General features: G+C 39.3%; 1 protein-coding gene across 1 annotated transcript in view; it reads right to left on the bottom strand.

Moving 5' to 3' along the window:
• LOC106060169 (uncharacterized) overlaps positions 1–9,465 on the bottom strand; it is a 32,302-nt gene extending 22,837 nt beyond the window's left edge. Inside the window, exons 1-3 of the mRNA XM_056041510.1 lie at positions 9,344–9,465; positions 8,473–8,606; positions 1,174–1,230 (exon numbers count right to left, since the gene is read on the bottom strand). Of these exons, the coding sequence (XP_055897485.1) occupies positions 1,174–1,230; positions 8,473–8,606; positions 9,344–9,383 (231 nt within the window). The 5' untranslated portion in view covers positions 9,384–9,465. The remainder of the gene's footprint in view (positions 1–1,173; positions 1,231–8,472; positions 8,607–9,343) is intronic.
• Positions 9,466–14,187: the final 4,722 nt, after the last annotated feature.

Raw genomic sequence — 14,187 nt, 5'->3', positions numbered from 1 at the left:
AGACGAACGAATATTAAACCCCATAACTAGCTGTTTTCAAGTACACAGAGCCTAATATTGTGCTAATTGTACCAAGACAATGGCTGCATGGTCGTGTGATGTGTGCTACCTTGAAGAACATCTTCGCAACTCCGTAACTGGAGGAAGTCATCTCTAAGTCTGCAAGCACCTGCTGAACCCTAGGCTTCGAGATCTACACGTGAAACTCAAGTGCATCCGACCCCTGCCAAAGCCGTCGTCCTGCTCCTAAGTAACTTCCTCTCAGCGATCGTTGCTTCCCTTTGCACCCCAAGAGAGAGTAACAACTAGAGGACGCTAACGAGCAGAGTACTCTTTCAATAACGATGATCACTTGGACTCACGCTGCAATGCTAGACAAGCCAACAGCATCCTCAGGAACCGCCTTTGAGAGAGCAACAACTTGACACTTGAACATAGAGTTAAGTTTAAAAGACAAAACGGCACATATACCTACATTATTATCATTCGAGTTATGATCTATTCTCCATATGTAAATGTCAATATAAATTACTTTAGGCTTACAAGTGATTCGTGTCATTTTTCCTTGCTACGTTTATGCTCCCTTTTCTTTTTAACTTGTTCTTTGATTAATCTTTTAATCTATTTGAATTAAAGTATTCTCCCTTTAATAGTGTATGTCATCTGTGTGTTTGTTTTCCAAACCTTCAATATGCACTTGTCTATGGTTCGCTATAGAACCCTATTGTCCAATTATTGCCATCCTTAACTAATATGTAATTAATCAATATAAACACAACTTATACTTATCCCTTCGACTGTTGGACCGTTGGGGCACCATACAAGATTTTTGTTGGCCATTCCTCTCTGTCTTTTGTCTTGGATATAACCTCTTTCATGGGCAAGGCCGTACACTCTTTTATCGCTTTCTTTGTCTGCTTTTTCTTCTTTTTCATGGTACTGTTCTCTAAAGGAAGGTCTTCGCGATCCCCGAAGACCTTGAAATATGTTCATAGATGGTTTATCTTTTTTTTTTGCGTTTATTTACAGTAGTTACAGATCATCGTGGGGTCCAATCGCTGTTATAACCCTGTCTCTAATGTCAGCTTTATACTATCAGGAGTGTTTCAGTGCTATATGTACATATTTTAATATATAAAAGGAGAAATAAATCTGACAAATCATGTTACTTACTGAGGCCTTTTGACATTTTATATTTGTTTTTTCTGTAGAGTAGGCGATAGAACAAACCTGGAAACATGAGAAATGAAAGGGATATATATGTTTAATTATATTGTCATGTATCAATGCCAAGTATTAAATTAAAAATAGTAAATATTAAATAATAAACTCAAATCAAGGTTATCGGTTTTTTCAATGACGTAGATATCATGCGTGTAACACTTGATTGGTCGAAAAAATGATTTCATTGGCTAAGACAAATATCTTAGTTGAAAGTTCAAGTACCTACCGGAGAGTTGGGAACAAAGGCGCGAAAAAATCGGCAGTCGTGTAGAAATTGTCTTAGAGGAAAGACGTATTATTAGAGACAAGTTTTGTATTTGTATGAGATCTAGTAGAAATCTGAATATATTCATTATTTATACTTAGTATGAAGTTATTCATCTGATAGAGTTTACTCTTGTAAACACTGTACTATATGTTTAGTGATTCTCAGTTGATAAAATAAAGTTCTGTATTTGAATTAAAAAGGATCTTCAATTATTAAAGTTCTGTATTTGAATTAAAAAGGATCTTCACTTATTCAATCTCTAAGATAATTTTTAGATCTAGAGATATATATATTATTCAGATTCCTCGGCATCCGGGTTACAAAATATCAGCACCCTTGACGATTAGGCAAAATCGCTGCGTATGCTACGCCGTGGGTTGACTATATATATATATAATTCTCTTCATGGCTCAACAGTTTCGACAAAAAGAAGTAAAGGGAAGATGACTATTTTATTTCTGCATGTCGGACTAGAGTTACCCCACGTAACTTTAGCGGCGACAAAAAAGAATGGGGGAACAAGTAGTATTAACCCATCAATCAATGAATATCAGGGCCGGACGTAACCATTGTGACATAGAAGTCATGAAAAGATCACTCTTTTATTTCTGCAAGTCGGACTAGAGTTAGCCCACGTCACTTTAGCGGCGAAAAAAAAAGAGGGGAGGGGAGAACAAGTAATCTACTATGTATTCACCCGTCACTAAATAGCATGGCCGGACTCAACCATTGTGGGGCTCTATGCAAACGAATTTGGCGGGGCCAAGTTTGGGTAGGGATACTTGTAATAAATGAAAATTAAGAATTTGTATTAGAAAATAATATTGTCTTTGCATTTTATTCATTCTTTACTACCTACAGAAATACTTTACGAGATTTGCGTGTAGCAAAGCCATACAGTATATCATAAAAATCTTTATTTCCTAAATATATCACGCTCAATAGCAAGAATTACCAACTGTTTCAATCTATCTTCGAGAATTCTTGACCTTAAGTAATTCTTCATTAGTTTGAGATGCGTAACGCTTCTTTCACCAGATTCCACAATTATGGGTATTGCATAATGCCGTTTTTTTTTCATCGCGCGTAGGATTGGCGTTTTCCATTTTGATTGACACCACAAAATGACAATTTTTGTCTATATATTTCATTAAATTTTTTTGTTGAGTTTTCAAAAGAATTTAATTATTTTCGGAGATTTCCATTACTTTTTCGTATATTTTGCAATTTCAAGAGATTTCCAGGAGCTCCTGGTAAATCGACAGAAGGCTGCGGAAATTCTGTTATAAGTTATAAAATGGTTTAATTAAATAATTTAATCCTAGAATTAGCGCGGGTCCTTTGAAAGTGCGGGGCCCATTGCAGTCGCATAGATTGCATTGGTCTAAGGCTGGCCCTGCAAAATAACGGCGTATGCTACGCCGTGGGTCGACTAGTTATTTATATTCTTCTTAGCCAGCGTTTTGCTGCTGAGCTGTCAGCTATTTTGCAGACTGTGCCAAGGAAAAATAGTGTGCAGTTTTCTTCAGTTGTTCACACTACCGTACAGGGTGTTGATTATGTTAGGCTGTAGTGATAGTAGGGTCTGCCTAAGGTGGATTATGAAGGGGCATTCAAAGAGGATATGGTTTACGGTTTCATAAGTGTGGGCGCAGTGTCTGCAAAGGGGTAGTTTTGTGGAATTTATTTTTTATTGAGATGGTAATTTAACAGGGGTGTGTCTCCTGTCCTTAGTTGGAAGACTGTAGATTACTCTTTGCGGGGGAGGAAGTTAATACTGTCCAGTTTGTTATTTCTTTGTACATGGCTTTGCCTTTGTTTCCTGTTGCCCATTGGTTGATCCACTCCTCTTTTGGTTGTTGCTTAACAATGACCTTAGGGTGAGGTAGTTAACAGGTCTATCTTGTTGTTCCATAGATGATCCTGCCTTTGAAAGCTTATCTGCCATTTCATTTCCCATGACGCCAATGTGTCCAGGGATCCACTGTAATGTGATGTTGATGTTTAATTTTGTCATCATCTGATGTTTTCTCACTATTAGTGTTGTCAACTCTCTTTGGTTTTTTGAGGTGCTGCTATTAAGTGCTTAAAGAGTGGATTGGGAGTCTGTAAAACAACAATATCTGATGGTGATTGTACTCCTTCATATAATTTGTTTTCCACTGTCTGTAGTGCTATGGTAATTACCTCAATTTCGGCTTGGAAGTTTGAGCTGTAGTCTCCACAGCACTTATCTCAAAGTGTTTATTTTTGGGGAATACCAGGAAGGCACCAAGACCAGCATTGACGGTGGCTTTGAAGATTTATCCGTCGGTGTATTTAGGATGGCTGTTTTTGGATAGCTTTCAATTGTTTCAAGCCTCAGTGGATTTGATTCTTTTGTTAGAGTATTATTTATTAAATGTGTTTTAATAGTTGGTTGTTTGTAGTTAAGTCTAGAAGTTATGTTTGCGAATCTGGTATTTTCTTCTCTGTTATTGGGTAGATGGTGTTTTAGGGCTAGTTCGTCAGTAAGTTGGATCAGAGTTCTTTGCTTTTTGTTTTATTTCTCTGTGTTAGTAGTTTATTTGGATGGTCGTCCTCCGACTTTCTGTATCTCTCGATAGCTTCTAATGCTGCTCTGTTGCGCCTTAACGTCTTAACTTAAGAGGTTCAATACTGGAGTCTATTTCACAGGCTGCTGTGGGAGTAGTTCTCATACCTCCACTAAAGATGATTGTTAGGTTTTGTTGGCGGCTACTTGTATGGAGAGACAGTTATCCATGACAGATCTGACGTATCCAGTGTATAACTGTCTTAATGTTTTCTTTTCAGTGTCGGTGCGTAGATTATGGCATTCTAGCACCAATGTGTATTAAGTGCACAATTTTTGAACGCACTTTCTTTTTGTTGCCTTGCTTGTAAGCTGATGGAGTGTTTTTGTTATTATGCTGGTGTAACGTTTTCTTTGAGATTCTTCTGTGTTCCCCTGTTTAGGGTGAGTATCTAAGGCATGACTGCATTTGGCAGTTGTTTTCGATGCCATAGTATACTAGACTGGTTCTTTTAGTTTGTCTTTATTTATGTCTCTACAGGGAGTTAGTATGGGATTGGAGTTCTACACTAAATGTGTTTTGTTGTGATTGCGAGCATTTGTGTGTCACGTGGTCAGACAGCAAGGTGTAGAATTACTGTTTAATTAATATATTCACAATATTAGAATGTTTCCAATGCAATGTCATTACTCCATCAGTTGTCATCATAACTTATATTCATATCATTAAACAATTACATTGTCAACAGTGAATCACTTATTTATTTGTAAGCACGAAGGTGCCTGTTGAATGTCAGGGGCCCGGGTAAACGAGCTAAGGCCTTAACACAACCCTGACATTCAGCTCCCCAGGATGTTCCTGCTAGGTGTTTTATTATGTTCAATCTTTGTGATGCCTTTTCTTTTAATTCTGCCATAAATCGTTTCAGAGACAGTCTTAGGTCTAGTTTTAGACCAAGATATGTTGGATTTTCTTCTGTATTTATTGTCTGTGAGTCTATTTTTAGGATATAGTTTCTTTTGTGCTATTTTGTTGCTGTGGCTAAAGATTGAATAAACTGACTTTTCTTTATTTATTTCCATTTTCCATAATTTTGAAAATGTGCAGATAGTTGTGAGGGCTCTGTTTAATTTAGATCTAGTCAGCACTGGATATTTCTCTGTAGTCCAAATTAAAAGGTCGTCTGCGTAAAGTACCTTATTGACCAAAATGAGGTCCGGGCGGTCATTCATGAAGATTAGAAAGAGCGTGCAGCTAAGGGCTGAACCTTGTAGTACGCCTTCTTCCAAACTTTTTTTTACTAGAGATGGCACCTTCGAATCGATTTTGGATGGTTCTGTTTTTTAGGAAAGCTCCGATCCAGCTTTACATTCTTCCATGGATGCCCTTTTTTCATCTTCAAAAATAGACCTTTTCCCCACACTTTATCATCCGGCTGTAGTGTGTTTGTTTTCTTGAAACCCTTCCACTATGTCCTGGATAAAACGAAAGAGATGGTCTTCTTTTCTACTTGCTGTCCTGAAGTCAGCTTGTGCATTGTGGAGTAAGCAAGTCCTTTCTAGTCACCAATAAAGTCGGTTATTAATCATTTTTTCTGCCATTTCGCAATGCTTGATGTTATATATATTGGTCTATAACTTTTAGGGTCTCCTGGTAGTTTTTTTTTTTTCTATAAAATGGGTATTATGTTTGCAGTTCTCCATTTCTGTGGTATGTCTCCAGTTTTCCATGTATGGTTGATAAAGTTAAGTATACTTCTATATATGTAATATAATCCCCGTATTTTAAGGAAGTTTTCGGTATTGGCAATTTGCTCCATTACTGAATTAAAAGAACATCCGGGTGTGAAACTGCAACTGGAATAACCATGGGGCAAAGTGGGTTGGCCAATAATCCATTCTTCGCCATCCATAGAGCTCTCCAAATGAAACTATTTTGCAGTAGAAAAGCTTAAGGTGGACTGTGCCCTGTGTATGCCCTGTGGAATCGTCACATCCTGGATCCAGGCCCCTTCACACTATTACATTCACCAGTTCCAAAAAAAAATCTTCGTGATGGGTTTATATCCAGTAGTAGAGCGTAGTGAGACATAGACCTCTGTCTGGGGTAGTGCAGTCCAGGCCTTCATCAAAAAGCACCTAGAGGGGGGGAGCTCCACTATTATTCGCTTAGTGAAATGAAATGCAAATGGAAAGGCAGTGGGGTTATTATTACTAGGTCATTTCCAAGCCCCGATAACTACACGGGGTGTATTGCCAGAAAGTGGAGGTTAGGAGTCAGAGTTTTCCTTCTCCTTGATGGGTTGCATTATTCAAGCTGACGTGCCCCATCCACACGAAGCTAAACTGGTTTTGAGGCGCCAGTGTTCCGCCTTTCATCCCTTCTCTTGTCATTTTTTAAAAACAGGTTACGTCGGATTTTTAGGAAAATCACACGTAAAGGCCAGGAGCTGGATTTGACTGTCAGAGGCATTTATAGATGCAAGCCAGGGAAGCATTTCTTGGAAAGTGGGAGCTTATCCCAACTTTCATCCCCCGGCATTGACAGTCCTTTGGAACCTAAATTATTTATATAATATATACACACTCCACCCTCTTTTCTGCAAGATATGGGAAAAAGAAGTGCCACCAGAGTGGAAGGAGGGCTACCTCATCAAACTCCCAAAGAAAGGCGACCTTAGTTCCTGCTCCAACTATCGAGGAATAATACTACCGTCCATTCTAGGAAAAGTGTTTAACCGCATTCTGCTAAACCGAATGAAAGATGCTGTAGATCCACATCTCCATGACTAAGAAGCCGGCTTTCGAACGGAGAGATCATGCACAGATCAGATAGCGACACTACGCATAATTTTGGAACAGTCCATGGACTGGAACTCCCCTCTCTACTTAAGCTTTATTGACTATGAGAAGGCTTTTGACAGCGTGGATAGACAGACCCTCTGGAGACTTTTGAGACACTATGGAGTGCCTGAAAAAATTACGCATATCATCAAAAATCCATACGAGGGGATGACTTGGAGGATAGTGCATGGCAGACAACTGGCAGACCCATTTGAAGTCCAAACAGGAGTTAGACAAGGCTGTTTACTCTCTCTATTCTTGTTTCTACTAGCCATAGATTGGATCGGGTCATGAAGACAGCAACAGACCAGAAGCGGAATGGTATACAGTGGACACTGTGGAAACAGTTAGATGACTTGACTTTGCAGATGACTTGGCTCTCCTTTCTCACACACAGCAACAGATGCAGGAAAAGATAAGCGTTGTTGCTGACAATTCAGCTAAAATGTTTCATACCTTAAACAGAGGGAAGAGCAAGGTGTTCAAGATAAAGGCATCCAACAAAACACCATTTACAGTCCAAGGTTAGGCGCTGGAGGAGGTGGAAAGCTTCACCTGTCTCGGCAGTATCCTAGAACACCATGGAGAAACAGATGCTGATGTCAGAACCCGTATTAGTAACGCTCGAGCAGCCTTCCATCAGCTGAAGAACACCTGTGGATCCATGTAAATAATCACTACCACCAAGATTAGGTTGCCTGGTCGTGCGCAATGCACGCTGGACTGTCGTTCATTTTCTCAATAGTCCAGGCTTCATAAGTTCATATCCTGTCCACTGCCACCCACGTCGTCAGGGCCGTCCTACAGATTGCGGGGCCCTATGCAAAGTGGATTGCGCGGGGCCCAGTCTGGGTAGGGATAAGGATAATAAGTGAAAATAAAATTTTGTGTTAGAAAATAAATTTGTCTTTGTATTTAATTCACTCTTTACTAAATACAAAAGCCCTGTCAATTAACTTTACTAGCCAACTACAGTAGATAGTGGTTTTCCAACTAAAGGCCGATAAACATTCAGATATCCTTTAAATTTACTATTGACTAGCAAAATATCGTTTTTTTAAGAGGTCGAGATAGATTTGTATTTATATTTGTATGCCAGTGACTATAAAAGTAAATTAAGTATTTGAACTTCTTGTTTTGGTTAAAATTCGCCTTATGATTACATTTTTATTAAATGAAAGCTAACAATGCCGTTTTTTTTTTTCATCGCGAGTAGGATTGGTGTTTTTTCATATTGAATGACACTCCGAAATTACAATTTTATCTGTTTTTAAGGAGATTTGCATGCGTTTTTAGAAGATTTTAATAATTTCAGGAAGTTTTGATGACTTTCCCTTATTTAACAATTTTAGGAGAATATCAGGAACCCTTTAATAATTAGTTAAAATGGTTTAATATAAAACATTTACACATAAAATTCGCCTATGGAAGTGCGGGGCCCACTGCGCCGCATATGATTCAGTGAACTAAGACCGGCCCTGTCCTTCGTCTTGCGGAGGCTTGGACTAGGAAGTAGATGATCTTCTTCTCTGAAGAAACATCCGAAATATGTCAAACAATGTTTACCGTAATATGATTCTCTTTCTCTACAGCCAATAGTTACCTCATCAGCATGACACGTGACTGGTGTTGATAAGCACTCCGGAAAACTATGCATATGTTCATCACAGTGGTAACACGTTAAAGGCGCCAGTGGGTCAATCATTGGGAGGACATGCACCTGGGCCAGACTATGACCTAAAATACATACACCGGTGTAAATTTACACGATGGTTGCAAAATTATCTTTTTTTCTTATTTCTATTAAACTTAAAACCACTTGTACTCCCTTGACCTGATTGGGTTAATACATTTTAATTTCGTGCAAATTAAATCTTATCTACTAATTAGCTGATCGTGACTTGATGTAAAATAAATTGTTTTTCTATCTCTAGATTTTTTCTGTGCCTTTTTTGGTTTCATTTTGAAAAGTGTATGCGAACTTTTAAATCGAACATTGAAATTTGAACTTAGTTCTAATTTTTTTTTAAATAGTTGTAATGGTAACTTTTGTTGTAAATACTCCAATCAACATGTAAGAATTATTGAAACGTCATCTAATGACTTTACAAATGTGTATCAGAAAATCTCTATAGAACAAACACTTGCTGTTTAGGCAATAACCCATGATTATTTCACTCCTTTTCCACATTTTTTTTTGCATCATCTCATCAATATTTTTTCTCAAAAGTAAGAAAAACAAACACAAGAAAAAGAAATGGTTTCATGTCACCTATAAACCTTTCGTCAAATTAAGCGACGGGCCGTTACAAAAGCTGTATACATTTATTACTACATATCACTGTCAATACATTTTGTCTATCAAAGTCTGTTAGTGAAGAATGAAAACTAAAACAAAATAATATCAAGAAAAGAAAAAACTTTTAAAATATATTCAAGAAATGAAACAAAAGAAAAAGAAAAAAAGTACAAACCCAAGAGTAATGCAATTACAGCTCCTAAAATCACCATCATGTCAGCAGACGTCAAGTAGTGATTGGTTTCAAGGAAATTTGATGCTAGTTGAGTTAGTACTGTTAAACCTCTAACAGTTTTCAGATTCTCCTTTAAAATATGTAGATTTATGTACGATGTGTATGTTTACCTATATATATCATGGGCGTAGCCGGGGGGGGGGGTACCCCAACGCCCCCCCCCCAAATGTAATCCCCCCCCCCGCAGGGGGGATTGGAATTTGATGACTGATTTTTTGCTTCGATTTTGTTTGTTTTAGGTGACATTTTAATACTAAACCATCACTTGCCCCAGCACAGCCAAGGGGGTTTTGAGTTTAAAATCCCCTACCAGGGGGTTTTGAGTATAAAACCCCCTACCAGGGGGTTTTGAGTATAAAACCCCTACCAGGGGGTTTTAAGTTAATAAACCCCTACCAGGGAGGTTTAAATTTCAAACCCCCTACCAGGGGTTTTAAGTGCTACCAAGGGGTTTTGAGTTCAAAATCCCTTACAGCGAGGTTTTTGCAGTTAAATCCTTCTTCTATAAAACAAAACAAAAAAAAATTCAAACGACAATCCCCAAATTCCAAGATTCCAAGAAAGATTTTGATTTTAAAACCCCCTCCAAAATTTACAATAAACCCCCTCTTTCAAATAAAAAAAGAAAATTACACACTCAAAATTCTATGAGCGTAGCCAAAAGGGTGTTGAGTTTAACCCCCTCCCCCTCTTCAGTAGGATTAGAAGCTAAAAAGTACCTCAAAAATATTTTTAAAAAAGCAAACTACGCACGTAGCTTAATAGATTTTGAATCAGTTTTGAGTTTTAACCCCCCCCCCTCCATTTTCATCGGGGTTTGATGCTAAAAATACCTCTTGAATAACTTGATTATAAAAAAAAATTATGCACTCAAAATGTTTATGAGCGTAGATAAATAGGTTTTGAGTTTAAACCCCCCTTCAGTGGGGTTTGAATTGAAGCTAACAATACCTCTTTAATATTGTTATAAACTTGGTGGTGGCACAGAGAGGGGTAGTGAAGTGTGTGTAGTCAGCCGACGCAAATCGCCCCAGGCCAGCGCTAGACGAGCGGTCAACCGTGACGAGCTACGACGGTCAGCCGAGTCGAGTGTCAACAGGACAGTTCGGGAAGGATCGCCGTCATGAACAGAGCTCAGGAGCGTCACGAGAGTTGTAGTCATCTGACCACCTAGAAACGTCGAGCGGCGTTCTGTCCGGTTCTAGAAGGCCAGTAGGGACCCTATATAAGAGCGGAGGTGACGCAGTCAAGAGGGTCGAGAAAAGGGGCTCAATACAGCAAGGTTCAGAAAGCAGGTTCACGACAAGAGTTCAGAACACGGTCGACTACAGCACAGTTCAGCGGTGTGGTTCTGTACGGAGCATTACGACGGTTCAGTGCGGAGTACTATCAAGTACAGTTGAGACGAACGGCGTCTAGATCTTGGTCTGCGATCGAGTCCGACACAACGAGCCTAGTGTGTGAAGTCAGTCCTGAACTGTTGAACCCAGTGCAAGCACGGAACGAAGGGAGAGGCCAGTGCAAGAGTTGATACACCGGTACGGCTATTAACAGGAGAGATATTTGTACAGTTTACGTGCTGCCAATTGTACAGTATTGGCTGTTATTTATTCAACTTTTAAAGTGTTACGTTACTTTGGAGCCCTGAGTTGTCAAGTTCTTTAAGTTGGTGGTGTATGGTGCAGTTTGCAGAGACCTGGATTTTGAGACTCGTAACAATATTAAAAACACAGCAAATTATACACTCAAAATTCTATGAGCGTTGCCAAAGGGATTTTGAGTTTAAACCCCCCGCCAGCGGGGTTTGAAGCTAAAAAATACATCTTCAATGTAAAAAAAAAAACGCAAATTACGCACTCAAAATGCAATGAGCATTGCCAAAGGGGGTTTGATGCTAAAAAATACCTTTTCAATATAAAAAAAAAGCAAATTACAAACTAAAATTATTTGAGTGTAGCCAAGCCAATTGGGGGTTTTGAGTTTAAACCCCTCCTCCAGATGGTTTTGAGTTTAAAATCCCCCAACAGAGCGTTTTGAGGTGGAAAACCTCTATCTTCAATATTATTCTAAGGCAAACTACAGTTACCAAATTCTATGACCGTAGCTAAATGGGGTTTTGAATTTAAAAAAAAAACTCCAGAGATTTTTTAGTTTAAAACCCCCAACAGATGATTTTGACGATAAAACTTTCCTTTTCGATATAAAACTAAAGCAAACTACAGTCACCTAATTTTCAAGAGCGTATTCACGAGAGGTTACACATTTCTACCAGTGGCTGGGCTCCATTAATAAAGTGCAGTGAATAGTCATTTGCCGAAATTTAAAAAACACTAAATGTGGCTCAACAAAGATGGCTAAGACAGATTTTAGGAGTCAGTTATAGAGATCGGGTCTTAGTCAAGGAAATCCTATGCTGAACTGGTAGTCGACCCCTTAGTAAGATTGTGACAGAGCGCCGAATGAGGTTTGCGGGACATGTTCTCCGACAAAATGAATTACGCATAACAAGAGTTGCGATGACAACAACTTGGCACCACACATTCATGGATGCCTCAGAGCAGGTGGGAATAGTCTTCAGACATTACCAGTGACAGATTTTCGTGGAAACAGCTAGACGACAAATGCGCCGAACGGCGCGGGAGGGTCTAAGTCAGTAAGAATAGCACATCTGGTTTTTTAAATAAAACTTTTTAATAGCAGGAAAATGCACTGTAGATACCTCAGAATATGCATTTAGTTGGCTTTCAATACCAGAAATAGTGCTTGGCGGCTGGGCTCCGCCACGCGCTAGGAGAGCTGCCAGCGTTCCCTCAGACCCCCTTGCTGACAATGGCAGGGAGTCAACAATTTTTCCACTTACTCCAGGAAGAACCTATTCTATGGCACAATAAACGTCTCCCGAAAGAATAAAGGGTCCGAATGTAATAAAGATGTACACACCCACACACATACATACGTAGAAATATATTTTTTCGATCCCCCCCTCAACCCTCCCCCCCCCGGAAAAAAATCCTGGCTACGCCCATGATGTATATATATATTCGCAGAAATTCCTCATTGCTTGTTTTATTTTGCCACCTTATTTTAAAGTTCCGCCTTAGCATTTTTTCCTGCCATAACAAGGTTGACCATGTTTCACTTAGATATAACAAAGTGCTCATCACAAAGGTCCAGTAGACTAAGGCTTTAGTATTGTTAGTCAACAAAGTATTGTTCCACACTCTTTTCTGCAACCGTGGTATGGTGCCTATTGCTTTGGCTATCCTGTTGTTAATGTCTTTATCCAGTAGAGCATCGTTGGATATGATGGAGCCAAGGCAACAAAAATGGTGAACTATTTCCAATGGCTGTCCATTAATGGTTATAAAAGGTGCAGCAGATAGTTTGTCAACCAGGGTCTAAAGCTAAATATAAGATTCAGACACAATAGCTCCATAACTTTGTTTTTTGCCCACAACCTTGATATATTAATGTCAAATGCAATAATTAAATTTAAAATTAAAAGAGGGCTCGTACCTGATTAACCGATTTTACTGTACTGCCCACCCCTGGTTTGGAGTTGGCATACGATATCGCACCGATGCAAGTTTATTTAATGCTTAGAGACTCAAGGCAAGGACCAAGGTAAACTACGTTTGCATCATAGACCTGCTATTCGCAGATGACTGCGCCCTAAACGCCGCAAACAAAGAAGACCTTCAAAAGAGCCTGTCCCTCTTCGCTAATGCCTGCAAACATTTTGGCCTCACCATTAATGTAAAAAAGACAGAAGTGCTGCACCAACCTCTTCCAAATAAAGCTGTCACAGAACCAGACATTCTCGTAGATGGCCAGAAATTAGCTTTTGGCAGACTTCAAGAACAAGTGTGGCAACAAAGAGGACTCAGCATATCCACAAAACTGAAAGTCTACAGTGCTGTAGTTCTCCCGTCACTCCTATATGCATCAGAGTCCTGGACCCTATATTCCCGCCACACCAAAAAGCTAAACTCCTTCCAACTACGCTGTCTAAGGAGTATCCATAAGGTGCGTTGGTCCGACAACATACCAGGCACAGAAATCTTAAAGCTGTCCAACATGCACAGTATCAATGCGAGCATAAAAAGGTACCAACTTCGATGGTTGGGGCATGTAAGACAATTGCCTTCCCAAGCGACTTCTGTACAGGGAGTTGTGTTCAGGAAAGCGCTCCCAGGTAGGTCAATACAAGCGCTATAAAGACACTCTCAAGAGCTCCTTCAAGGAATGCGATATCGACATTCGAGGCTGGGAAGCACTAGTTCTCGATCGCTCCTAATGGCGAGAAGCTGTGAGTCTCGGAGTCTCAAGATTTGATGCAAGAAGAGTGGCCAGGGCAAAAGAGCGCCGAACCAAAAAAAAAAAGCTGAGAGAAGAAGCAACTGACATAACCCACCCATGTCACATATGCGGCCGGCTTTTTAAAGCGAGGATTGGACTTTACAGCCATCTTCGAGTCCATAGGAAATGAGAAATGTGCTCATCTTCCACGAAGGAGGAGCTATTTACTGCCCACCTCTCCAGTTTTAAGCCGCAATAAAACATTTTAAAACAGGATAGTCAAATATGGCGACAATTTTTATGTAATTTCGTAGGTACAAACCATAGACTATATATACTATATCTAGACTGGACATGGAGATCTTTTAAAACTACAAACATATGTCGTGAATCTTTTTTTAAAAGTTGAAACAATCTTATCTTTTTTTTTATATAATACAGACGTTGCTTCAAAAAAGAAGATAATTACGTCCTACGCGTCATGC

Source organism: Biomphalaria glabrata, chromosome 9 (assembly GCF_947242115.1).
Source record: "Biomphalaria glabrata chromosome 9, xgBioGlab47.1, whole genome shotgun sequence".
In the NCBI taxonomy this organism is placed as follows: domain Eukaryota; kingdom Metazoa; phylum Mollusca; class Gastropoda; family Planorbidae; genus Biomphalaria; species Biomphalaria glabrata.
This window is presented reverse-complemented; position numbering and strand designations above follow the sequence as displayed.